The sequence below is a fragment of the Balaenoptera ricei genome, chromosome 8 (assembly GCF_028023285.1).
Source record: "Balaenoptera ricei isolate mBalRic1 chromosome 8, mBalRic1.hap2, whole genome shotgun sequence".
In the NCBI taxonomy this organism is placed as follows: Eukaryota; Metazoa; Chordata; class Mammalia; order Artiodactyla; family Balaenopteridae; genus Balaenoptera; species Balaenoptera ricei.
In genome coordinates, this window is record NC_082646.1 from 72,535,279 (window position 1) to 72,562,598 (window position 27,320).

The window sequence follows — 27,320 nt, forward strand, 5'->3', positions numbered from 1 at the left end:
TGTGAAACAGGGTCTTGGAGCAGAGCCTTGCTTCTGGGCCTCAACCCCTATATCAGTCTCAATTTTTTTTTTTTTTTCTGTATATTTGAGCTCCGTGTAAAGTTTTGTTTGGGGAAAAAGAATTTTACTACTAAATGTGTTTGAAAACATTGAATGAGGGGGTTTTCAATGGCCTTTGAGCTCTGAGGTTATGGAATCCCATCCTGTCCCACCTCTGCTGTACTCAGCCTCCCATTTCTCTTCCAGAGGTGGGGGCAGTGGATTGGTGGGTTTTAGTTCTCTGTAAATTCAACCAGGTGCCTGAACTCTGTGTTAGATGATCCTCCGCCTCTAACCCAGCTCATCCCTGTCTGCAACCCAGCTCCCCAGCCCCACCTCTTTCTTCCAGCCTCATCATCCAGTCAAAGCTGCCACAGCTTCACGTGCCAGCTCCTACCCCAGCAACTCTGGGAAAGCCTTCCCAGACGGCCCCAGCTCCCCGGGATCATCCTTTTCTTGGAGGCCACACCTCACAATGCAGTGTTGACTTTCCTAATGATATTTATTCCTTTCCAGTTATTTCATGTTTATCCCCCTGAGGGCATGGCCCATGCTCTATACTTCCCCAGGATTTCTTCAGGCCTCTGGCCCAGAGCTGGCACCCTTGGCGAAATGCTCTAAATGCTTGTTTAGGACGTGAAAGGGAAGAAGCAGGATGGCACTTCATCAGTTCTTTCTTGTCTTTAGAATCACCTGGGGGAAGGCAGCCAACCATAGAAACTCCCATTCAGAGAGAATTTCTAGTATATAAGCATTTGCATATGAGGGTTCTACTAATATTGTAAGGCTGATAATATCTGCTGCATTTTACAGATAAGAGTATTGAGGCTCAAGAGATTATCCCCTAAATCATATGGTTGACAAGTAGCTAGCCAGCACTGAATCCTGGCCTGACATAGACCTTGGTCTTTGACTCTTATCTGCTGCCATCTCTGAAAATGAAGAGGAGGTGGAGCTATGGGGTCAGAAAGATTGAATGTCGATCTTGTCTGGGCCCATTTATTAATTGGGTGACTTTGGGCAAGTCACAGCCTCCTGGGTGTTGGTTTTCTCATCTACCTTGCAGGGTCATTGTGAGGGTGAGTGAGATAATACATGTAAAAGACCTGATACAATGCTTTGTCCCTACTAAGTCCTCAGTAAGTGATGACTATCATTATTTTTCAAACTTGATGTTGCAAGGGAGAGCACAGATAGTGAATTATCCAGAATCTTCAGTTTGGTCTTCCAAGCCTTGCGTGATGGAGTTCCAGACTTCCTTTCCTGTTCAATCTCTCACTTCTTAGTTGGACAAGCCCCATAAAGACAAGGTATGACAGTACAAACAGATGAAGAGTGGTGGCTCATTGGGCTGGCTGTTGGCTGCTTGGCTCCTGAGGGGGGCCGGCCCTTTGCAGTCACCGTCCTTGGCTGTGGGGCATGGGACCGGAGGGCTCACTCTGCATGATCCGCCTTGTTCCTCCTCTTCTCTTCTTCAGCTAGATGCCGCCAGTTGCTGGGTCTCTCACCTACCTGACACGATTTTAGGTCCCTTTCCTTTCAAGTACCTCTCCTGTAGCCAACTCTGGTCATTTCATACAAAATCCAGTAGTGAGGCAGTAAGAACAGCGGTTAGGGGATCGGATGACATGCGGTTAAAGCTTCTCTACTACATGATTATGTAACTCTGGGCAACTCACTCCGAGCCTCACTTTTCTCATCTGTGAATGGGGTTGAATAATACATACTTCACAGAGATAAAATAAGAATTGAATAAACTAATACAAAATTTTGGTACAGTTCCTGGCACACAGAAACTATGAAATAAATGGAAGCCACTGTCTGTTATTATTATTGGCCTTTGAATGGGTGGTACTCAGCCCTGAATGGGGAACCTTCAGAGGGGAGTGTCCTTATCTGTAAAGTGGGATGGTCTCCTCCAGCTTAGACATCCCGTGGCTCTATGTGTACAGACCCTTTTTCATCCTGAGGAGTGACTAGACCCCTCTTGGAACCTCACTGATTCATAGGAAGGAGGGGCTCAGGGTGGGGAGAGAATGGAGAACGTAGTCAAGCTCTATGCAGTTGGCAGTTCCTTCTGAATCTGGAGTCAGGCGTTTTCCTGCCACGCTCTCTCACCGCCCTGTCTCCCTCATCCCCCCATCTCCCCACCCCACCCCCCTTCCCATCTCCCCATGGCTGAGCCAGGCTCTTCTCCTCTGTCCTCAGGATGGCATCACCTTCAGCCCTGACTCAGAGCAACCACTTAGCTAGTGAGAGAGGACCCATTAAAGAAACAAATGGCTCTTTCCTTTGACAGAGGGAGGATTAAGGTGATCAGAGGGCTCCCAGTAATGAAGACAAAGAAGATGAATTAGACTCTGAAGTGCTTACCGCCTCCTGAAACACTTAGGAGATTAAATGCCCGTGAGGGTTCCGGTAATGCGTCTGCCAATGACGCCAGTGCTGTGCAGAGCCTCTGGGTCTTGGATCTATATTTGTCCGCCTCCCCTTGAACATCTCAGCGAGAACCCCTCCATCAACCCAGCAAACTGAGTCCACTTAATGTGTCCAACAAATTAAGCAGAGGGGCTCTTCCACGCCCCTCTGCTAATCTAGGGGAGCTGGATGTGGTCAGGCATCCAGAAGCACTTCCTGCCTAACAAGCCCTTTGTGGCCTGTGTTTTCATCCCCAGGAGGTATTTTCTAGGGGTCATGCTGCCTAGGGCATCCAGCTACAGGCGTGATAATAGGGTGGGGGGAAAGGGCTGGCTCACCTCTGCCCTGTCTGTCAAACTGTGACAACCTAGGGTGAAAGGGATGCGGTTATCCTGTCTAAGCCACAGCAGAGACTTTCACTGAACATGACTTTATGGCCTTTAGAAATTAATTGCTTTCACAGAGGTGAACGGTGCTGGTACATTCACTTCCCATGAAGACACATTGTCTGCTTGGCATTTTAGAATGTCCAGATTTTGTAGCATTTCTGAGCCCTCACTGTGAATACCATTATCAGGAGTCCATTTATCAGAAATGTCAGTTACCAGGGATTGCAATTTTGACTTACATTGCAAAAGCCCTCTATAGTTTATACAGCCCTATCACATACATATATGACATGGTAGAAACAGTACAGACTTTGGGTTCAGGCAGACCTAAGTTCAAATCCTGACTCCATTTCCTAGCTGTGTGACCTTAGACAAATTGCTTAACCTCTCTGAGACACAATTCCCTCATCTGTGAAATAGGGATACTAATATTTTCTCCCTCCTTGTGTCATTATGATGATTAGATGGCATAATGCTCGTAAAGTAGTTAGAACCAAAGAGATACTCAGTAGTGAGCGGGCCAGGTGTCTCTGATAGAACCAGAGATTGGGATGGGTCCAGACAGAGACTGTCAGGAATCTGATTGGGGCAGGAAGGTAGGGTCAGGAAATGTGGTTAATGTGGTGGTGAGTGTAATGTGGCATGAGTCAATACATGGTGTGTATTGTTTCAATCTGTGTGTCAGTTTCTGGAGGTTGTACTGTGTATGTGTGCATGTGTGTGTGTGTGTGTGTGTGTGTGTGTGTGTGTGTGTGAGAGAGAGAGAGAGAGAGACTATAAGCCACTTAAAGCAGTGGAGTTTGTTTGCATATGACTATATATGCATATCTACCGATCCAGAGAGGCTTGGAGGAGCCCAGGATCACAACACCCAATCCTGATTTGCTCCAGGAACCTCTCCCTATAAAGCCAAGGGAAAACTAAGCCCAGAGAACATGGTCTGGCGTTTACATGCTCTCTAATACTGTGAGACTGACACCTCAAACTCGTTGCAATCCCCAGGGAGAGTGTTTTGGTTTAGTTTACCAACAGCTTGGGACCTACATCTAAGGCATTTTTATGGCCTTTGTGGTTCTCTCTCCTAAGCCCAGAGCTCAGCCCTCCAGTCTCGCGCCTTTGGTAGGGAGGAGGGAAAGCCGGGCCCGTCTGTGAGAAGACCAGGGACCAGAGGGTGGGAGCAGTGTCTGTCTCGGGGCCTAGGCAGGTGCCCTCCTGGTTTCCACGCCTGTCCAGCCCTCTCAACTCCTGGGGCCCTGATCACACCTATCAGAGGGAGGGAGAGAGCTGGGCCTTCTCCTGGACCCCCTTGCCTCGCTGGCCTTGAGGGAGAAAGTGTGTTCAAAGAGATCACACCCTCCCTCTCTCCGAGCCCTTCATCCTTCAGACCACTGTTCTTGTCTTGATTCTTTCTGCTCTTTGATGGAGGAAGTGGCATGGAGGGAAGAGGGCAGGACAGAGAAGCAGTGGGACTTCCTCTGCTGGCTGGTCTCAGGGCTGCAGTTGACATGGTTGCCAGAGCTTTAGAGAGTTAACACAGTGACAGTAGAAATCTCAATATTCCATCAGTAGTTAAAGAGTAATTCTAATTTCAGTTCTATGAACTCTTGGCCTTTTTGTCCTAATTACTGCACAGCATAAAAGCAATCATAACTTTTCATTAAATATATGTCAGATTTTCTGCATTATAAGCTCTATCAGATCAGAGCACCTGTCTCTATTTGGGTATCCTGGGTATTCCTCACTTGTCTTTTAAGTGGTATGGTCCTCAGTGTTAGTTTATGACAGAGCAAAGGAAAGGCACAGAGGTAGAGTCCAGGTGTGATCAGGGCTGACTGCTGAGCCATTGTTAAGGATGTGAGATGAGCCTGAGATTGGTTTGTGGACAGGTGTTCCCAGAACAAGCACAGAGTAAACCTTTTCCTCCACGTGTCTGCTATTGTCAAAGGCTTTGCCATCCTCCCTCTTACCACATGGGGGCGTTTCTTCTTGAATCAGTGACATGGGATTGCCCCTGTTACTCTGGTTCAATTTGCTATTTACCTCAATGTTCCTAAGGTCTTTGGGAGGCCAGAGGAAAAATGATTTTAAAATGCCACAGAAAGTAATGAGCACAAAGTTTGTTGGGTTCTCTGCTGGGAAGGGCTTCTCCTGCTCTGGTACCTTGCCTCCCTTTGGGAGGGATCTCACGTCAGCTTCACATCTTGGCAACACTGGGTGTTGTACTGGATGGTACTTGACACAATCTTTCAAGGCCTGGGTCCTTTCAGACTCTGTTCCCCGGGGCCAAATAGTATTCATTTTATTTAACGAATGATCTGGGTGCTTGATAAAACATTGTCCCTTAATACTTATCACAGTCTTATTAATTATCTTATTTTTATCTTTTGTAGTAGGCCAAATAATGCCCCCTCCCCAAACCTGTGAGTAGGCTACCTTACATGGTGAAAGGGATATTTTCAGATATGATTAAGGATCTTGGTATAGGAATATTATCCTGGATTATCCATGTGGGCCCAGTGTAACCAAAGGGATTTTTATAAGAAGAAGGCAGAAGGGTCAGAGTCAGGGAGAATAAGATGTGACTGAGGAAGCAGAGGTCAGAGCAATGGGGTTCCAGGAGCCAAGGAGTGCGAGCAGCTTCTAGAAGCTGGGAAAGGTAAGGACATAGATTCTCCCCTAGACCCACCAGAAGGAATGCAGCTCCGTCAACACCTTGATTTTAGCTCCATAAGACCCAATTAGGACTTCTGACCCCCAGAATTGCAAGATAAAATTGTGTTGTTTTAAGCCACTAAGTTTGTGGTAATTTATTTTAGCAGCAATAGAAAACGAATATACCTCATTAACCAAGGCACAGAAAGGTTAAGTAACATGGTCAAGATCAGATGGAAAATAATGACAGAGCCAAGATTTGGAATAGGTTGGTCCATGCACTTAGCCACTATGCTATACTGCCTCTTACCTAGAACCTCTCTTGAGGCTGATACCCTCTGATTCCCCAAATAACTACAGAGGGATCAGTAACCTCTCACTCAGGAGGAATAGGACTTAATTAAAAACCATCAGACAGGAATGACTTAGCCTGGGCCAGGGGAAAGCTGTTTGTCTGGCTCCTGTACTCTCTCCACTGACAGCATTGCTATCTTGTAGCCAACAAGGTAAACCAGTTGTCCCTAAAATCCCATCCCTGGGTTTGACTGTGAAGAGAAACATTGTTGATCTGCCTTCCTGTCTATACCAGGGTACATACAAGGATATTTCAAAGGGGGGACCCAAAGCAGGGCATAATTGACATTTATTCAAATTGTGCTTAATTGAATACTTCATCTGCACCTCAGAAAACCACATGGGGTACAGGTTCTGTAAAGAGGAAGTAATTTTCATTAACAGGATCTAAATTAGTCTGACACAAAGACCTACCTGTGCCTGTGACACAGCTAATAATTGCAGTGTAATGAACCTGATGCTGCAGACAAAGGTTTCCTTTTCCTTTTTTATGTCGCCTTTCTTTTCCTTCTTTCCTTCCACTCTCCCTCCCTCCCTCCCTTCCTTCCTTCTCTTTTGGTTCTGTATGTCAAGCAACCATCTTTATTCAGTGGCCAGGCTGGTGATGGTTGGAGGGGAGCTGTCCCTTAGTGGTGAGAACAGAGCCTGTGCCCCCCGCTACTGCTCACAGCCCAGAGAAGGCCAAGGGAACTGCAGTTTGGTACAGGCTTGGCCTTGTGTCTCCTTCCTCATAAGACTGCGCACTTTATGCCTCTTGGGCACCTTCTATTTTTTATTTTTTAAACAAAATGCCATTGAATATTTGATGTGTTTTCTTTTTTTCTTTTTTAAAATAAATTTATTTATTTATTTATTTATTTATGGCTGCGTTGGGTCTTTGCTGCTGTGCGCAGGCTTTCTCTAGTTGTGTCGAGCGGGGGCTACTCTTCATTGCGGTGCTCGGGCCTCTCAATGCGGTAGCCTCTCGTTGCGGAGCACGGGCTCTATAGGCGTGCAGGTTTCAATAGCTGTGGCACACAGACTCAGTAGTTGTGGCTTGCGGGCTCTAGAGTGCAGGCTCAGTAGTTGTGGCGCACGGGCTTAGTTGCTCCGTGGCATGTGGGATCTTCCTGGACCAGGGCTTGAGCCCGTGTCCCCTGCGTTGGCAGGCAGATTCTTAACCAGTGGGCCACCAGGGAAATTCCTTGGGAAGCTTCTATTTTTTGACTGCATCTTCTACCTGTATTTTTCTTCTAACTCCTTTCACTCAGCCCACAAACACTCACAATCCTAAAAGGGTAGGAAAAAAGAGCTTCCAAGGACTAACCCTCCTTCAGTCCTATTACCTTTCTAAAATGTAAATAAGAGTTTGTCACACCCCTCATAAAATATCTGGTGGTGCAGAGTGGCCTTCAGGATGAAGCTTTTGGTGTAAGTCCTGTCCCTTCCCTGGCCACCCACCCCATCATACTTACCCACCCAGGCCCCTTACCAGGTCCGAGCTGGAAGGGCTGACACATATGGATGCCACAGCAGCCTAAGGAGGTGTATTCCTTTCTAGCACGTGTTTAGTGGGGAATGGAGGAGAGAGATATTCTATAAATGTGGCAAACTTTTCCCTTCCTATAGAGATTTGTTACATGCGTTTATTATCCAGAGTAATATGCCAATGTTGAACCAATTAAAATCTAGATAATACGCTTTGTTGGTCAACATCACATTACTACGCATTATTCAGTTTCAGAACTAAGCTGCCTGAACTGTGTCAGGAGACTGTTAACTGGCACAGCCTCCAGTTATACCATGTGACAGGCTTTGAAGAAATCTTTCAAGAGAGATAGGCCTGCACCAAGGAAAAAATGTTATTTTATTCTATTATTTATTTTAATTACCACTTGAGAGTGCTGTCCGAAGTGGGTGGATTTTCATTTTGCTAAATTTAATGTCAGGAGCAGTGTCATGGGTGGCATCTGAGTTAACAGGTGCCACGTTTCCAACATATTCCAGTGGCGTTTGGCACTCTCTACAGTTTGGGGTCTGTAGGAGGTCCCTTGCTGGCCCATCTTTAATCCAGTTTTGTGCTGTGAATTCTCTGTGCAAACTTGACTGTGCCAAGGGGCGGGGTTGGGGTGGGCTGTTGGCTGCTCAGCCCACGAGGTTGTAACCAAGGGTCTGTGTTTACCTGATGCCAGCATCCCTTTCCTACAGGCAGAGCCCTTCAGCCATGACTGACAAGCAAGGCTTGCAGCCTACAGGCTTATAAAGTGTAGCTGAGCATGAATTCTCATCAGATTCCATACAATACCTGAAGCTTACGGTGTAATGCTGCCTTCAGTTTCCTAGTCATGATCTCTATCTTAACCTTAGTCTCCATTCATTTCTGGTTGAAAGTAGGTGGGGTTCAGTATCAGGGCAAGAAGCTGGGATTGGAGGGAACCCAATCCAGGGCAGGGGTTAGCCAGAAATCTGCCAGTTCTGTATGCATTTCAGGGCCTGGGGCCAAGGGACCCTGCAGAAAGATGATAGAGGCTCCATCTTCACTCAGGTGACCCTGTTCTCTCCTGCAGTGTCCTGGGGCCCCTGGGGGCCACCCCAGAGCCACATGCTGATGAATGGGCATCAGTCACTGGGGAAACTCATCTGAGTGGCAGAAGCCCATGAGGATGGAAGAAAATACCACAGAAGGATGGGCCAGGTGGACCATAAGGAGTCACGGGCTAAGGGAAAGCTTTGTAGCCCCTGGCTCACCTGTCAGCACAGGTGTTCCCATTTTCTTAGCTTCTCAATCCTCTTTTCCAGATTGTGACCATCTTGGCAAACATGTCTGTCCTAGAGCAGTGTGCCTCTGACATCATTCAGGAGAACGGTATGTCTTTTCAGTGGTGTGCATGTTGTACAGGTTACGTGGCTCTATGGGACCTTGTGCCTTTGTGTTTGTGTGAAGGCCTATGTATTTGTACATGTGGGTCTCCACACTTGCAGGAGCACATGAACGTGTGCTTATGTGGGCAACTGGGCCAATATGTTAGTGTTTTCTTGCTTCCGCGGGGCTTCAATCTAGCGGGAGGCAGACACGGAACAAAAGAAGAGAACGTCAGATGCAGAAAGTAAAGCAGGGAAGAAGATAAGGTAAACGCAAGGTAGGAGGGTGGCAGTTGCTATTTCAATTAAGGTGGTGAAGGGAAGACAGATTTCATTATGATCCAGAAGTAAAAATGTATTCCTACAAAGGATGCATTCCAACTTTAAATCATTCTCATCATATTGGGTTTGGCCACAGTGGAAAGCCGAAGGGTGGGGATCAGGTCAGGGCAGCTGCATCCCTTGATGCCTCACCTGGGAGCATCTTTTTCCTCTTGCTCCCCTACTCCCACCTCCCACCTTGGAGGGTGTCACCAAGGTTCAGGTGAGGTGCCCAGAAGCTGATCTAGAAGTCTCCGCTGGAGGGCAGGTCAGCTGGCTGCCTTGCAGCTGGGAGCAAAGTGGTGAGGGCTTCCTGTGACCGAGAAATAGGAGAGCAATTAGCGACCAGTTGGAAACCAAGAGTTGTTAACGAGGAGTGTGCTGGGAGCCTAGGCAGCTGCCTCTGAGCCTGTTAAGCCCCTTCTCCCAGGTTGCCCCACTGTTTTAACACACGTACACATTCCCCATCCCCCATTGCTCTATAACTAATTGAAAGGCATCATTTTGTGTTAATTTTATGTGATTGGGCTAATAATGAGAAACTTTGTTGAGCTGGTTGAGGCTGAGAGGCTGAAGGGGTGTCTTCTGTGGCCTGTTCCTTCAGCACCCAGAGCCTGTATTTCAAGTGGTCAGTGGGAGTGGGTCTCCATAGGCCAATGGATTTGGGATTGGAGTATCTGGCATCTGTGGAGGATTTTATGGTTTACCAAGTGCTATTGACTGGCTCATTCAGTAAAGTTATTGAGACCTACTAGGTTCTTGGCATTGTGCTGGACAGTGAGAACACATAGATAAGTCCTTGCCTTTGTTCTAGAGTATCTCACACAGTCTAGAAGGAGACCCCAACTGGACAAAAGTGATAACATGACAAAAGCGTGACATCTGCAATAAAGTAATGCAGCAGAGGAAGGAGGGCATAGTGGTTGAGACTGTGAAGATTGGAAACGATTGCCTGGGCTTGAATCCTGGCTCTGTTATTTACTAGTTTTGTGACCTCCATTCTTCCATCCGCAAAATGGGAACAACAGTAATATCTACCTCACAGGGATGATGCGGGGATTAATATAAAGCATGTTAGAAGAGTGTCAGGCACAGAATGAGCTCTGTGCTATGTGTACCTGCTCTTTCAGGAAGCAGTGCCCGTCTCATAGGGTTTAAATGAAGAGAGTTTGATGAAGAAACTATTTACCAAAGTGGGGCAGGGTTTGAGGGACCAGCAGTGGGGGTGATTCAGCCAGGGATCACTGGAAGACAGTAGGACTCCTTGGTCTGGACAGGGCAAGCCTCGTTGTGCTTTGAAAGGAAGTCCTCCCACCAGGATGCTTGAGACTCTGACATGCTTTGTCCTGAAGCCTGGTGATTTTGTCTCTGTCCTGCCCTGAACTGTGTGTGAGTGTTGGTGGTGAGGAGCTGGATGAATGGGCCATCCTGGAAGGTCAGAAACTGTGACCACTGGTCACCCTTACACTGGGAGGCAGGCCAGGCCAGTCCAAGCTCTTATTTGTCAATCCAGTGGCATCAGCATTACCCTTTCAGCTAGTTTTGCTTCTCCCTCAGGGGCTGGGGCTGAGCTGGAGAGAATGCTGAGGAGGGAATGTGGCTTTGGGACCTGGTCTCTAAGCTGTAAATGCCCACAACTCTCAGGCAACTTTTGTTGCACTGAGTCTGGCCAGAACTTAGGAAACACATTCTGGATTTTGTAGGCAGCCCCAATTTCATTGCATCTTATCTTTTTCTAGATAAGACTTATAAGGTATACATTTAAAGGAAACTTTGTTTTTTATACATTTGTGAGGCTTCTAACATGAATACATTCACATTCATTCATTTGATATTCATTCCCAAATATTTGAGCTAAGCACTATTCTGAATACTTTGGATACACCCATTCAGGAAGTGGACAAAAATCCTTGCCCCCATGGTGCTCACCTGCTCGTATATGAGAAACTATTTTTTGGCAGACTCTAGGTACGAAGCTGGGATTTGGAAAGTGACTTCTTTATGGGAACCTTGACCTGGAGGAATTAGTAAAATTTCTTAATCTTGTGGCACTTCCTGAAGTTGTCATTTTGGTGCCCCCTGTTTATGTCCCCATAGGCCATGCCATATATACTCAGGACATTAATAGCTATGACTTTGTCTTAGGGACATTGTGGGCATAAGAAGCCAGAAGACCGTGTTCCATTCAGTGGCCAGGGAGGGGGTTTGGAGAGAAGCCCCTTGCCCCGGGATCAGAGTTTGTGGTAGTAGAGCCAATAGGGGCTAAGAAAGGCAGGGCCTGCAGCATTCCCTGGGGCTGTAGGAGGGAGAAATGGGGCACTTATACAGCTCACCAGAGAGAGAAATGGCCCCTCCCCAGGACTGAATAATCTCAGGGTCCACAACTAAGTTACTCACTGCCCCCTGAACTGGGATCTAGGAGGCTTAGAAATTGCATCTGGTTCAAGTAAGATTTGGAGAGGCACATGACTGAGGTACTGGCCAGGAAGTGACTCCTATGTGAACTTGAGAAGTCACCTCCTCTCTCCACACCTCAGGTACTCATCTGTGAAATGGGGGAGAGAGGCAGGGGTTGTGCTAGAAGAACTCTAAGGACCCTTCGGGTTCTGTGGTCTAAGTTACAGGTTGCAAACTTAGATGCCTGCAGGACCCACACAGGTGATATAAATGGATGACGTGGGCTCAACATGGACTGGATCAATCTCATTTAAAAGAGTAAGCTTATAATAAGCTTCAGCAAATTGTTGTTATGTGGAAATGTGGGCCCAGTGTTCTCAGATCAGGAAGTAATTTTTCAGATGCCAGAAGTCTGGATTTTTATGGAAATCTCCCAATTTGCATATTAGCAAAAACTTTAAAAAAAATTAAACACTGTGTAAAGCAAGAAAAAAAAGCAAAAATACACCTGTGGGCCATGTCTGGTTGAAATTCTAAGCTGGCAAGTGCCACTCTGTGCAGGAAAGAAGGGTGTGGGCTGAGGCAGCTGAGGAATACCTCCCACAGAAGATGGACTTTTACTGCAACCTGCAGGATGGGAACGATTTAGATGGAGAGTGAGAGGCAAAGGACATCCCCTGCAGAAAGAATTAGATGGGCAAAGGCATGACGTGGGAGTGGATGTGGGTGTGGTTTCGTAGGCCAATCAGAGGACAGATCTGGCTTCAGGGAAGGGTGGAGAGGTTCTCAGCTGACCAAATTCAAGCCTAAATGTCTCGGTCCAACTACTCCACTCTCTTCCAGTACATGATACCCCTCTAAAACATTTGATCTAGTGATTATCCAGTCTAGGTTTGGGTCACCTCCCACCAGGGGGACCCATTACCTCTGGACCTGTCTCAGATGCAACCACCATCAGAGGTGAAGAGGTGCTGGAGGGTAACCAGATTATCTGAGTTCTGATACCAGCTCCCCAGCTACTTACTGTGTGACCCTGGGCAAGATACTTCACCTCTCTCTGGGCCTCAAAGTGAATTATTATATAGTACTTAGTTTATGAGGCTACTGGGAGGTTTTAGGGTTCGTGCATTTACTGTGTATTTAGCACAGCATCAGGGATGTAGTAAAAGCTCAGTAATAGCATTTAAAGGAAATTAAAAGGATATTCTCCAGATGTCCCTTCCAGGGGCATAGTGACTTGGTATGTAGAATCAGAGACTCCTCCAGGGCAGAAGGAGAAGAAGAGGAGGACTTGTCCAAGTTCCTCCTGTGGTTGAGAGCCCCGAGTCATCCCGACAGCCTTTGCTTGAGCCTGCAGCTCCATGCAGCTGGCCCCTAGAGGAAGTCTCCCTGCTTGGGCAGCTACCAACTGTTCATCGCTTTCCACCCAGGGGTCCAGCTTATCATGGGCCTGCTGTCTGAGAAGCCAAGGTCTGGGACCCCCGCCGAGGTGGCGGCCTGCGAGCGAGTCCAGCAGAAGGCTGCAGTGACCCTGGCCCGTCTCAGCCGAGACCCAGATGTGGCACGGGAGGCCGTGCGGCTGAGCTGTAAGTGGTGCTGGCTGTGTCAGGGGCGGAGAGGGGCGCCGGGGCTGGGAACAGTCCTGATTTCATGGTGGCGGTGGTGATGGAGGACTCAGAGCAGGGCCGACTGTGCTGGGAGATGCTGGCATGGGGGCCCAGGGTGCAGCCCCAACATAGCCTCCTTTCCCCTGGGGCTGAAGCAAGAGAGGGGAGGAGTCTAGAGAGGTTTAAGTTGGCCAGACGAGTGACTCACTTGTAGGCTTCCTGTTAACAAGGACCCCATTCACTCATTCATTTTCTCATTCATTCATTCACTCAGTTATTTGCTTACGCATTTGTTTACTTATCCACACATTCATTCACTCATGAATTCATCCTTTTGTTCATTCATTCATTAACTCATTCATTACTTCATTTATCCACCATTAACTCTTTCATTAATTCACTCATTAAATCACTCATTCATTCATTCAGTCAGTCACTTATTTACCCAACAAATGTTTCCAGAACACTCACTCTATGGTAGGCTCTGTTCTGAGTGCTGGGCATATAACACTGATTATACCCGCATCCTAACCACAGCGGCCTATAGCCTAATGGAGGTGGCGGATATGGAAAGAAAAATTTGCACTTGAGTATCACAGAGCGACGCTCAGAGGATGTCAATGGCACAATTGGCACACAGAGGAAGTAGCCCACACTTATCCGGGTGGTTCAGATAATGTTGGAACAAGGAGGTGACTCTTCAGCTGTGGCTCCGGGAGTTATCCGGCTGTGAGGGCTAGGAAAGCGCACCCAGGTGGAGGCAGGAGCTGGCAGTGTTGCCGACCGTCCAGGCACTTGGAGGACAGCAGGAGGTGGCCTTGGGGCAGCAGAGAGGACAGCAGGAGGTGGCCTTGGGGCAGCAGAGAGGACAGCAGGAGGTGGCCTTGGGGCAGCAGAGAGTTCTGGCTCCAAAATGACTTTATGGGGGATAAATACATACAGACAGAATCCGTCTGCATACCTTTCATTACTATCTTATAACGAGTTATTCTTTTCCATTGTTAGAGTTTGAAAAAGTCAATTTGCGTTGAAAAGCAAAGTCATTTATTTCACTTTCCTCTGTAAAGGCTTAGGAAATATTAGTGTACTCAATCTGTAGTCTTCTGTAATTTTAGCCACAATATATTTTCTGACTCAAATGGGCAGTTGGGGGGGTGGAGAGGTACTAGGAAGTTCCACTGATGAAGATGTAAATGTTGACTATAGCTGGTAAAACCAGAAGAAGCTGCGTGGGAAGTCCTTTCTCAGGAAGACCTGCAGTATCCTCTGCGGCTCACGCCTCCACGCTGTGGGTGAGCTCCATCCTGGCCGGTGGTCTGGCGCTCAGGGGTTTGGTTTTGATGCTCCAGCACATCCTGGCCCTGACCAGGGTCCATTCACACCTGAGGGAGCAGAAAGTCTCCCCGACAAGCTCCTCAGGGAGGTTTAGCCCTCTTCCCTGCCGACCGGCGGCCACGTCCCTCCACAGGACCCCGTGCAGAGGACTGTGTGTGACAGATGGGAGCACCTCCGGGTCAGGCCTGGCCAGGCCCACCCCGACCTGGGCGTGAGGGTCTCCCCGTGTCTCATGCAGGTATGTCCCGCCTCATTGAACTCTGTCGCTCACCCTCCGAGAGGAACAGCAGTGACGCTGTGCTGGTGGCCTGCCTGGTGAGTTCCCAGTCTTCCCCCAGCTTTCTTCCTGGGCTTTGGGGTTGCAGACCAGGGACCAGGGGAATAGGCTATGCCACGATTGGCTTGGGTAAGCCAGACAACTTATTCTGGGTTTCCGTTTTTCTCTTTAAAATGCTTTTTCTCTTTAAAAGAGTAATACTTGTTTCACTTAATTCATAAGATTGTGATGAAAATTTTATGAGGTCATATATGTGAAAGGCAGAGGCCTGGGGAACCCCCATTACCACACATTTAGTACCTTTGAGGTCCTGGGGGATCTAACAGCAGGTCTAGAGCGGAGGGGCCCAGCTGGCAGGATGCTGGGTGGTGGTGGAGACGCTATGGTGCTTGCAGCATGTGGTAGCTGGGGTGAGATGTCTTCTGCCCGTTCCAAGGCGGACACTGTGAGGAAGCCTCCTTTCCTCCTCAGATGGAGCCCCTCTATCGGTTCTCTTCCAGCTTGGTAGCTCCCTCCTCCTTTGTGGAGTAGGACAGGACAGGACAGAGGATTATTCAGCCAGTCCCCAGGATCTTTGCCCCCCAACCAAGCTAGCACATCCTGGGAGGTCTCCACCCAACTTCTTGATGCTTGGGTCCACCATGAAAGTACCAACAGCACCAGATGGGGAACACACGACTTGTCTCTATATCCTCCCTGCTGGGCTGTGTTAAATCCTAGAGCAGAGCAGCTGGAAGCATCCAGGAGCAGGGAAGCCCGTTGTAAAAGCCCTTTAACTTCCAGAAGGGGGTGCCAGATCTTTGATTTGTCCTCAAAGACTGTGCAGGAGAAGGGATGGATCTAGAGGTCTTTCAAGCTGTTTCACAATAAAGCCCCTTCTCACCCCGTCCTTTTTTTTTTTTTTTAACTGAGCTCATCCCGTTTCTGGGAGCTCCTGACAGGCATTGTATGGTGGTAGGAGCTGCAGGCATTACAGTCAGACACACCTGTCTTGGTTTTACCATTAATGAGCTGTGTGACATTGGGTAGGTCACCAAGTGCTGTAAATTTTATTCAGTAAATATTTGCTAAGTGATTCTATGAGCCATGCACTCTTCTGGGCTCTGGGGATACAGATGTGGGGGAAAAAAAGACAAAAATTTCAGCTCTGATGGGTCTTTTATTCTGGTACATGCAGAACAACCTTCACCCTTTTTGTGCCTTGGGTGATCTGGAGAAGCTTATGGACCCCCTTCTCAGTATTAGGTTTTAAATGCATAAAGTAAAATATATAGAATTAAAAGGAAAACGATCATATTAAAATAATTATTAGACTATCAAAACAGGTGATATGTTAATATATATATATACTTTTAAATTAACTCATTAAATAAAAGCTAGCCTCAAGTCTTCACTAGCAATGAGCATAAATAATATTGAAGGTACCTCCAAAAACTGTAATTTACTGAACCAAACTTAGGTCTGCTTGCCCATGCACAGTAAAGCCAATCGACTGACACCGGGTTGTGGTGAAGGAAAGTGCAGTGGGTACTGCAGGTTGCCAAGTGAGGAGTCCAGGTAGATAGGGCTTAAAAGGCCCAAACTCTCCGAAGGCTTTCAGGGAAAGTTTTTTAAAGACAGGGTAAGGGACGGGGGTTGTGTGGTGTGTGATCAGCTCATGGACAACCTTCTGATTGGTTGGTGATGAGGTAATCAGGAGTCAGCATCATCAACCTTCTGGTTCCAACAGGTCTGGGGTCTATGTGGGCAGCATACAGTTAACTTCTTCCACCTGGTGGAGGTTTCAGTATCTGTAAAAGAGTTCAAAGGACATGGCTCAGAATTTTATCTATATCCCCTGAGGAGGAACTAAAGGTCCTTGACTTTGTTTAATGGCTAAACTCTTATTAGTTTGTCTTGCTTGACTGTTTTCCTTTCTTTCTGCATTTTCTCACTTCTCTGATTAAATGTACTCTTTGGAACTCGGGGAAGCCTAGGAGACTAAAGTTTTTCTACAGACAAGAGGCAGGTAGAGGATATGGAGGGGGACGTTCCAGGAAGGCCCCATAAGGTCCTCCTCAGTTACAAAAGTGTCTGTGATTTCTATTGGTGAACAAGTAATAGGCATCACTGAGACGTCTTGATCTGTTGCTACATTCACACACAGCTGAAGGAAAGGCTGTTACAGTAAGAGGGCAGTGAATGTAAAGATGTAATTTTTTTCATGCAAGTTCACAGACCTTAATTTTGTCTGGTCTAGTGAGTAAATGGAGACAGTTAATACCTGGCAAACACATAATCATTGGCCCCCAACTACCTTATCTTCACAACTTGGGCAGCCAGCAACTGCCTGACACTGAATAGGCCTGAGAAAATGTTGAGAAACTATAAAGCTCCATTCAGACGCGTGGGCTTGTTATGATTCCTTTTCCATTTCTATCATTAGTTTGAAGGAGAGCACACAGAAGGGCTTGGCCTCTATTTTCAATCACTTGAAGGACTTTCCGGTGGTAAAGGGATTACATTTCTCCTTGTGGACAGGTTGTTGGATGCTGAATAGAGCCCCTTCCTTCTGAATCCATCCTTCCTGTGGCTGCTGGCCTCATTTTCCTCATGACAGTTTACGATCATGACCTTTCCACGAGCAACCCTTCCCTGGTTCCCTGTTACCTATGGCCTACTGTCCACGTGCTTAGCCCTTCACAGCCTGGCTCTGACCCACCTGGGGTCTGAAGGCCGTCCACTGCCTCCAGGCCCTGTCCAGCTCAGGTCAGAGTGCCCTGAACAACCCTGACACTGTGCTTTGGCCCTTGTCCCAAGCAGATATCCTCTCTATAGCTCTGCCAGCACCGCCTTCAAGGCTCATATCAAAATCCTCCTCCTTGAGGCTTCCTGGGAGTTCTCTGCGGCTTGGTGCTGCCTGCTCAGATTTTGTTTTCCCCAGCAGGAAGCATGTTGTGTTATCCTGTGTTTTAGGTGTTATAAAAGGTTATAAGGGGAGGCTCTTGGAATTCAAACACAGGCCTGCCTGATGCTGTATGTCTTGACTTTTTGCCCTGACCATCTTGCTTCCAGCCATGCTTTCTCCCCTTATGTCTTGTGGCCCTAGTCATGCTACCTTGGCTCATGGGAGGGGATCTGTATTTCTCCCCCTCTACCCTGGAACCTTCTCATGGCTGGGTCCCTTTTCCAGCTCTTGTATCTCCATGGGACCTTGGGTTTGGTGACTGTTTCTTGCCTGGCTGAGGGACTGATGGACTTGTCTGCCCATCCCCCAGCCTCCAGTGTTGGTAGGTGTTTGTTTGTTTGTGATTTGGCTCCCAGAAGGGGCTCCATACTTGAGTGCAGCCCCCTGGCTGGTGAGATGGGGGCTGCTTGGAGCCCGGCCTGGCAGATGGAGTTGGAGGCTACCTCTCCTGCCCGCCCCGCAAGCCTTCTTCCCAGTTTCAAAGGCTCTATTCAGGTGAAGGGAGGACATTTCAATTATCATCTCCCACATCTGGAAAAGTGGCAGCATGGATTGCCTCTTGCAAACAGAATTGATTTTTCCTTAATGAAGCGGCTGTCAGTGGGCTACGGGGCTTGTTTAATTCTTGTGTGTTTTCAGACTGTCTGGTAATGAGACGCTGGGAAGGTTATTAACCTTCTGAGGAAAGTGGAGGCCAAGTAAAAGGCTTCAGAAGGGTGAAGGATCCTTTGAGCTCCTGGATGCTGAGGAGGGGGTGCTCTGAGACCATTTGGGTTCATGATGAACCCTGCACACTTTCTGAGGACCCTGGGGAGAGGAGGGTATCTATTTGCCTTCGTAGTTTTTGGGGTCTGTTACTGGTTCTCTCTCTCTTGTGTTTTGCTTTTGCTTTTCTCTCTGTCTAGAGGTTGCCTCCTCCCTTAGGGATGTTTCTCTCTCCTTCTTTCCCCTCCCCCCCATTCTTTTTATCCCCTTAGTCCTCTCCCCCATCTCTACTACCTCTTCACCTCCTCCTATCTCTCTCCTATTATCCTCCCACCCCCAGGGTGTGCTCTCTTTTTCTCTGATACCATCTCTTTCTCTCTTGATCTCCCTGTTATGCTTGGTCTCTTTTCTTTCCCAAGTTCATCTCTCTCTCTCTTTTTTTAAAAATTAATTAATTAATTAATTTTTGGCTGCGTTTGGTCTTCGTTGCTGTGCGTGGGCTTTCTCTAGTTGCAGCGAGCGGGGGCTACTCTTCGTTTTGGTGAATGGGCTTCTTAGTGCGGTGGCTTCTCTTGTTGCAGAGCACAGGCTCTAGGCACATGGGCTTCAGTAGTTGTGGCATGCGGGCTCACTAGTTGTGGCTTGTGGGTTCTAGAGTGCAGGCTCAGTAGTTGTGGTGCACAGGCTTAGTTGCTCCGTGGCATGTGGGATCTTCCCAGACAAGGGCTCGAACCTGTGTCCCCTGCATTGGCGGGCAGATTCTTAACCACTGCACCACCAGGGAAGCCCTCCCTCTTTTAATAGTTCCTTCTTGTTCTGTTTTTCTGATGCTGTCTCTTTTTTTCTGTCTCTGTTATTTTCTTCTTCTACATTTTCTCTTTTCATGGGTTTATTTCCTATTTCTTTGTCTCTCTTTTTTCTTCCCTCTCTTTTGCTTTATTTTTATACTTGATGATGTAAAATACATCGATAGTTTTATATTCTCATATCTGTGGAAGATCCCTGGTTCCATTTTTACTGTAACAACTCAAAGGCAGTAAGGTTATTTCTCCCATTTGGAGCCCAGAGGAATCAGAAAGTACAATGGAGTTCAGCCTTTTAGCCCTTGGGGAAACCATACCCCAGGAGAGGCAGGACACACTAGTTAGAGACAGTGTCCTGGAGTCTCCTTCCTGCCACCAGTGTCTAAGACCCTGCTCATGTGAACAGAGATGCATATCCCTTCTCCTTGTACCAGCTTGGACATGGCAGTGTCTGTTAGTCCAACAGACAACTTAAGCCATCCTCTCTTTTCACCAACTTGGTGATTTCTCAGCAATAGATTACTTCTCATGTCTAGGTAATGAGTTATATGTTTGCCTTGTACTCAGTATAAGCTAGTGTCCTGGGCTTGCAGCATCCTGTCTCTGTGTGTGTAGGTATGAGGGCCCTGGAGTTGGGCTGCTGTGTGATCTTGGGAGGGCCACTTTTGCTCTCTGAGTCTGTCTCCTTATTTCTAAATTGGAGATCATGATACTTACCTTGCTGTATCCTGTGGGGATTAAATGAGATACTATGTAGACACTCAGTAAGAGTTGGCATTCCTCCTTCTTTGCTTCTTCTGTCACTCAAGATAGTCCCCTCTCTCTTTGTTTCCCAAGGGAAGGGCATCCTTAAGCTCCCTCCTTGTTCCTTGCTCTGTTCAGGCTTGAGAAGATGGAAGGAATTAATATTCATTGGGCACTTAGTATGCATGGCCTCAGCTAACTGGCAAAGAGGTCTAGGTAGGTACACAGCTCACGTTTATAGTTTCAGGTTACTCTAGCAGTAGAACTCAACATTTGTTCAGTTTTTTTTTCAGCATACCTTTGTAGATACAGAGAAAAATAAAACAGTCTCTATCCTTGAGGAGCTTAGAGTCTGGTGTGGGAATAAAAACCTAAAAAACAGTTGGGGAGGGGTTTTACATCATGGGAAAGATCTGAGAAAGGGCACATGGATGTAAAACAAGATGGTGTACTCAGGGAAGAGTGCAACACTCAATGTATGGGGACCTGGGCAGTAGTTTCATTCTGCCTGCCCTTCTCTTTCCTGTTCATCCCCATCTTGGTGGCAGAAATTCCATTTCCTTCAACTTTATGACCTTCCTTCTTCTCTCTCTCTCCCCTCCTTCCCATCCCAAAATGCTTTGCTCAGAACCTTGCTGAATTTATGAATAAATGAATAGCCCTTGCTGTTCTAAGGTTCCTATAGAGACCTGGAAGTGAGAATATAATTCCACTGATGCTTCTGGCAGTTCCAGTCTCTAAGATAAATCTTGAACTTAAATATGTCACTAAATTGACCAAATCCTTAAAGTGACAGATCTTCAAAACAATCAATTTCCTGAGATGACTGAAAAACCAAGATGGCAAGACTATTAAGATCATGAAAACTTTCAGATGACATCCCCTTTAGTGATCAAGGTACCATTGAAATCAGGTGACTATGTAATAAGGTTGCTATGGTGACCAAGTGACAAAAAGGACCATATCACTAAGGTGTCAAGGTGATGATCAGCTCAAATTGGCTGGTAAATGAGCCACTTACTGAAATGCATCTCTCAGGGAAGGTGAAGGCCCAGTCTGATGTCTTCTGTTTTCTCCTCAGGCTGCTCTGCGTAGATTGGCCGGGGTCTGTCCTGAAGGCCTCCAGGACTCTGACTTCCAGCAGCTGGTCCAGCCCCGGCTTGTGGACTCTTTCTTACTCTGCAGCAACATGGAGGAGAGTTTTGTGTAGCAAGTATGGGAGACGAAAGGCATTCGGCCTCATTCTCAAGCCCCCTCTGAGTACACACCTGTGAATGCACCTGACCACACACCAGCCCCCTCACCTCCTTATTTATACTTAATTTATTTTTTATGTGAAATTAACAGAGGGCTAAACATTATAGTAACATCATCAGGCAGTTTGTGGTCCTTGGGAGTCTTTTTTGTTTTTATTTTTTGACTTCTGTGACTTTTCAGTTGCAGATGTTGAAATGCATAATGGCTAATATGACAGATTGTCATGGGTGATTTCACTTCCTTTTGCTTTCTCTACTCTCACTATATAACCTTGCCTCATTTTTTAAAAAAAAAATCTGATAACAAGAGTATTTTAGCTGCCCAGCAGTTTTTCTTTTTTTCAAAGTTGGAATTGCTCTTTTTAAAAGATTTTAAATGCATTTCATAGTTGGACAGAATATACTGGAAGTTCTAGTTTTATTCTTTAATAAATGAAATCACATGAAATGTGTCTTGAATTTTCTGATTAAATTATGTCTTAGGCTAACTTCTTGCTTCCCAAGGTTTCATGCCACAAAAACTTTCTCAACTATTAAAACTGCATAGAAAGTATATTGTTTTCATAGCTGCATAAATGGGTTGATTTCTGAGTGATTTAGTGAGAAATCAAAAGGTTTCCAAAGTCCCAGAAACTCAGTTTCCCTTGGCTTGCTCTTCTTTAACCTCATGGTAAACAGTATCCTCAGATGAGGTTTTACTGAAAAATACCTCTTCAAAAGTATACTTGAAAGTAGTGGTGTGCTGGAGTTGGCTTATACCAGCTCACAAGGGACAGTTGTAAGGAATTCCTCCCAACTCCACATTCAGTGAGCTCATTTGGTACCTTGTAACTGGAAATACTGAGGGTATTTATACCACATAAATTGGAAGATGCTACAAATCAGAGGTTTTGTGTTTTTTTTTTTTTTTCCACAGAGCTGGTTTACCAATATCATTGTTTGAAAGTATCACAAAAATCTATGAATATTTCTGAAAGATTTATTACTATTGTGATATGATTTTATGCAATTCAAGAAAGTTTTGAAATCCATTACATCAAGAGGCTAAAAGAATTACACAATCATATCAATATATGCAGAAAAAGCACTTGATAAAATACAATATCCTTTCATGATTTAAAAAAAAACTTTCAGTAAACTAGGAATAAAGGGAAATTTCCTCAACTTGATCAAGATTATCTACAAAAATCCTACAGCAAACATCCATCATCTATGAAGCTAAGAAACTCAAAGCTTTCACAAAAGATCAGGTACAAGGCAAGGATATTGTCTCTCATCACTCCTTTTCAACATCATACTGGACATTCTAGCTAATGCAATAAGATAAGGAAAAAAAGCAAGTAGGTATGGTGATGGGTTAGCATACTTGAAAAACAGGATAACCACAAATCAAAAATATATAATAGACTCACAAGAAAACAAAAAGAAGAAAACACAAGCATAATACAAAAGAAAACCATCAACGACAAAAGAAAAACCAAAAAGAAAAAAAAAAAAGAAACAAAGAAGAAATACAAAATCAACTGGAAAACAAGGTTTAAAGTGGCAATAAATATATATCAATAACTGTCTGAAATCTCAATGGACTAAATGCTCCAATCAAAAGACAGAGTGGTAGATATGATAAAAAAAACAAAACAAAAACCAAGAGCCTACAATATACTGCCTATAAGAGACCCACTTTAGGGCAAAGGACACATATGGATCAAAAGTGAGGGGATGGAAAACACTTCATGCAAACAGAAATGACAAGAAAGTGGGGTAGCAACATTCAGATAAAATAGATTTTAAAACAAAGACCATAAAGAAAGATAAAGGACAGTATATAATGATAAAAGAATCAATACAAGAAGAGGATATTATACTTGCTAACATACATACATCCAGTATAGGAGCACTTAAATACATAAAAGAAATATTGTCAGACATAAAGGGAGAAATTGATGGGAATACAATAATAGTAGGAGACTTTAACAGACCACTCATATCAATGGAAAGATTTTAGAGACAGAAAATAAATAAGTCAACAGAGACCCTAAGTGATATAATAGAACAGTAAGACTTAACTGATATATTCAGGACATAGTATCCAAAAAACCAGAATACACATTCCTTTCGAGTGCACATGGAACATGCTCTAGGACCACAAACTAGGGCACAAAACAAACCTCAACAAAGTTAAGAGTATAGAAATTATTTCAAGCATCTTTTCTGACCACAAAGGCATGAAACTAGAAATCAACCACAGGAAAAGAAACAAGAAAAAAGGATTACCTGGAGACTAAACCACATCCCACTAAAAAACCAATGGGTCAATGATGAAATCAAAGAGGAAATTTAAAAATACCTTGAGACAAATGACAATTAAACACAACCATACAAAATCTATGGGATGAAGCAAAAGCAGCTCTTAAGGGGAGTTCATAGTGATACAGGCCTTCCTCAAAAATCAAGGAAAAATCTCAAATAAACAACCTAACCTACCACCTAAAAGAAGTATAAAAAGAAGAACAAACAAAACTTAAAGTCAGCAGAAGGGAGGAAATAATAAAGATCAGAGAGGAAATAAATAAAGATTAAAAATAGAAAAAAATCAATAAAACCAAGAGCTGGTTCTTTGAAAAGGTAAACAAAATGGACAAACCTCTGACCAGTCTCACTAAGAAGAAAAGAAAGAAAACCCAAATAAAATAAGAAATGAAAAAGGAGAAATATCAACTGATACCACAGAGATACAAAAAAACCATAAGAGAATACTATGAACAATTATATGCCCACAAATTTGACAACCTAGAAGAAATGGACAACATTCTAGAAACATACAGCCCACCGAAATTGAATCAAGAAGAAATAGATAATTTAAACAGACCAATCACTAGAAGTGAAATAGAAACTGTAATTAAAAAAAAAAAAATCCCTGCAAACAAAAGTCCAGGACCAGATGGTTTCACTGGGGAATTCTACCAGATATAATATACAAAGAAGAACTTACACCAATCCTTTTCAGACTCTTCCAAAAGATTGAAGAGGAGGGAACACTACCAAAGACATTCTATGAAGCCATCACTCTGATACCAAAACCAGATAAAGACGCTATCAAAAAAGAAAATTACAAGACAATATCTTTGATGAATATAGATGCAAAGTTTCTCAACAAACTATCAGCAAACTAAATCCAACAACACATAATAAAAGATCATACACCATGATGAAGTTAGATTCATCCCAGGGTCACAAGGATGGTTGAACATATGCAAATCAATCAATGTGATACACCACATCAAAAGAAAAGACAAAAAACACATGATCATCTCAATAGCTGCAGAAGAAAGCATTTGATAAAATTCAACATCCTTTGATAAAAACTGATAAAAACTCTTACCAAAGTGAGTATAGAGGGAACATATCTCAACATAATAAAGGCTATTTATGACAAACCTACAGTCAACATAACACTCAACAGTGAAAAGCTGAAAACCTTCCCACTAAAATCAGGGACAAGACAAGGATGCTCACTCTCACCACTTCTATTTAACATAGTATTGGAAGTCTTAATCACAGCAATCAGACAAGAAAAAGAAATAAAAAGTATCTAAATTGGAAAGGAAGAGGTAAAATTGTCATTATATGCAGATTACATGATACTATATATAGTAAACCCTAAAGATGCCACATAAAACCTATTAGAATTGATAAATGAATTCAGCAAGGTAGAAGGACACAAGATTAACATACAGAAAACATTTGCATTTCTTTACATCAACAATAAAATATCAAAAAGGGAAAGTAAAATAGCAATCCCTTTTAAAATCATATCAAAAAATAAAATAAAATACTTAGGAATAAACCTGACCAAGGAGGTGAAAGACTTATATGCTGAGAACTATAAAACACTGATAAAAGAAACTGAGGATAATTCAAAGAAATGGAAAGATATTCCATGCTCTTAGATTGGAAAAATTAATATTGTTAAAATGGCCATACTACCTAAAGCAATCTACAGATTTAATGTGATCCTTATCAAATTACCCATGACATTTTTTCACAGAACTAGAACAAAAAATCCTAACATTTATATGGAACCATAAATGACCCAGAATTGCCAAAGCAATCATAAGGGAAAAGAAAAAAGCTGGAGGCATAACCCTCCAGACTTCAGACAATACTACAAAGCCATGGTAATCAAAAGAGTGTTGTACTGGCACAAAAACAGGCATATAGGTCAATGGAGCAGAAAAGAGAGCCCAGAAATAAACCCACACACCTGCAATCAGTTAATCTTTGACAAAGGTGGCAAGAATATACAATGGAGGAAAGAGACAGTCACTTCAGCAAGTAGTGCTGGGCAAGTTGGATTGCTGCATGAAAATCAATGAAGTTAGAATACACCCTCACACCATACACAAAAATAAACTCAAAATGGCTTAAATACAATATAAGACATGACACCACAAAACTCCTAGAAGGGGACATAGGCAAAATATTCTCCAACATAAATTGTACCAATGCTTTCTTTTTTTATTTTATTTTTTTGAATTTTATTTTATTTTTTTATACAGCAGGTTCTTATTAGTTATCTATTTTATACATATTAGTATATATATGTCAATACCAACCTCCCAATTCATCCCCCCCACCCCACTTCCCCCCCTGGTGTCCATACGTTTGTTTTCTACATCTGTGTCTATTTCTGCCTTGCAAACCAGTTCATCTGTACCATTTTTCTAGATTCCACATATATGCATTAATATATGATATTTGGTTTTCTCTTTCTGACTTACTTCACTCTGCATGACAGTCTCTAGATACATCCACGTCTCTACAAATGACCCAATTTCGTTCATTCCATTGTATATATGTACCACATCTTCTTTATCCATTCATCTGTTCATGGGCATTTAGGTTGCTTCCATGACCTGGCTATTGTAAATAGTGCTGCAATGAACATTGGGGTGCATATGTCTTTTTGAATTATGGTTTTCTCTGGGTATATGCCCAGTAGTGGGATTGCTGGGTCATATGGTAGTTCTATTTTTAGTTTTTTAAGGAACCTCCATGCTGTTCTCCATAGTGGTTGTATCAATTTACATTCCCACCAACAGTGCAAGAGGGTTCCCTTTTCTCCACACCCTCTCCAGCATTTGTTGTTTGTAGATTTTCTGATGATGCCCATTCTAACCAGTGTGAGGTGATACCTCATTGTAGTTTTGATTTGCATTTCTCTAATAATTAGTGATGTTGAGCAGCTTTTCATGTGCTTCTTGGCCATCTGTATGTCTTCTTTGAAGAAATGTCTATTTAGGTCTTCTGCCCATTTTTTATTGGGTTGTTTGTTTTTTTAATGTTGAGCTGCATGAGCTGTTTATATATTTTAGAGATTAATCCTTTGTCCATTGATTCATTAGCAAATATTTTCTCCCATTCTGAGGGTTGTCTTTTCATCTTGTTTATAGTTTCCTTTGCTGTGCAAAAGCTTTTAAGTTTCATTAGGTCCCATTTGTTTATTTTTGTTTTTATTTCCATTACTCTAAGAGGTAGGTCAAAAAAGATCTTGCTGTGATTTATGTCAAAGAGTGTTCTTCCTATGTTTTCCTCTAAGAGTTTTATAGTGTCCAGTCTAACATTTAGGTCTCTAATCCATTTTGAGTTTATTTTTCTGTATGGTGTTAGGGGGTGTTCTAATTCATTCTTTTACATGTGGCTGTCCAGTTTTCCCAGCACCACTTATTGAAGAGACTGTCTTTTCCCCATTGTATATCCTTGCCTCCTTTGTCATAGATTAGTTGACCATAGGTATGTGGGTTAATCTCTGGGCTTTCTATCTTGTTCCATTGATCTATATTTCTGTTTTTGTGCCAGTACCATATTGTCTTGATTACTGTAGCTTTGTAGTATAGTCTGAAGTCAGGGAGTCTGATTCTTCAAGCTCCGTTTTTTTCCCTCAAGACTGCTTTGGCTATTCAGGGTCTTTTGTGTCTCCATACAAATTTTAAGACTTTTTGTTCTAGTTCCATAAAAAATGCCGCTGGTAATTTGGTAGGGATTGCATTGAACGTGTAGATTGCTTTGGGTAGTATAGTCATTTTCACAATATTGATTCTTCCAATCCAAGAACATGGTATATCTCTCCATCTGTTGGTATCATCTTTGATTTCTTTCATTGGTGTCTTAATAGTTTTCTGCATACAGCTCTTTTGTCTCCCTAGGTAGGTTTATTCCTAGGTATTTTATTCTT

The 27,320-nt window shown here is 44.2% G+C and overlaps 1 protein-coding gene across 2 annotated transcripts in view; it reads left to right on the forward strand.

Moving 5' to 3' along the window:
* Positions 1 to 21,352, forward strand: part of INSC (INSC spindle orientation adaptor protein) — a 120,878-nt gene extending 99,526 nt beyond the window's left edge. The window contains exons 10-13 of one of the 2 annotated variants that reach the window (XM_059929571.1): positions 8,631 to 8,697; positions 12,842 to 12,997; positions 14,592 to 14,668; positions 20,911 to 21,352. In XM_059929571.1, the coding sequence (XP_059785554.1) occupies positions 8,631 to 8,697; positions 12,842 to 12,997; positions 14,592 to 14,668; positions 20,911 to 21,039 (429 nt within the window). In that variant the 3' untranslated portion in view covers positions 21,040 to 21,352. The remainder of the gene's footprint in view (positions 1 to 8,630; positions 8,698 to 12,841; positions 12,998 to 14,591; positions 14,669 to 20,910) is intronic. The other variant, XM_059929572.1, reaches the window with a different exon arrangement.
* Positions 21,353 to 27,320: the final 5,968 nt, after the last annotated feature.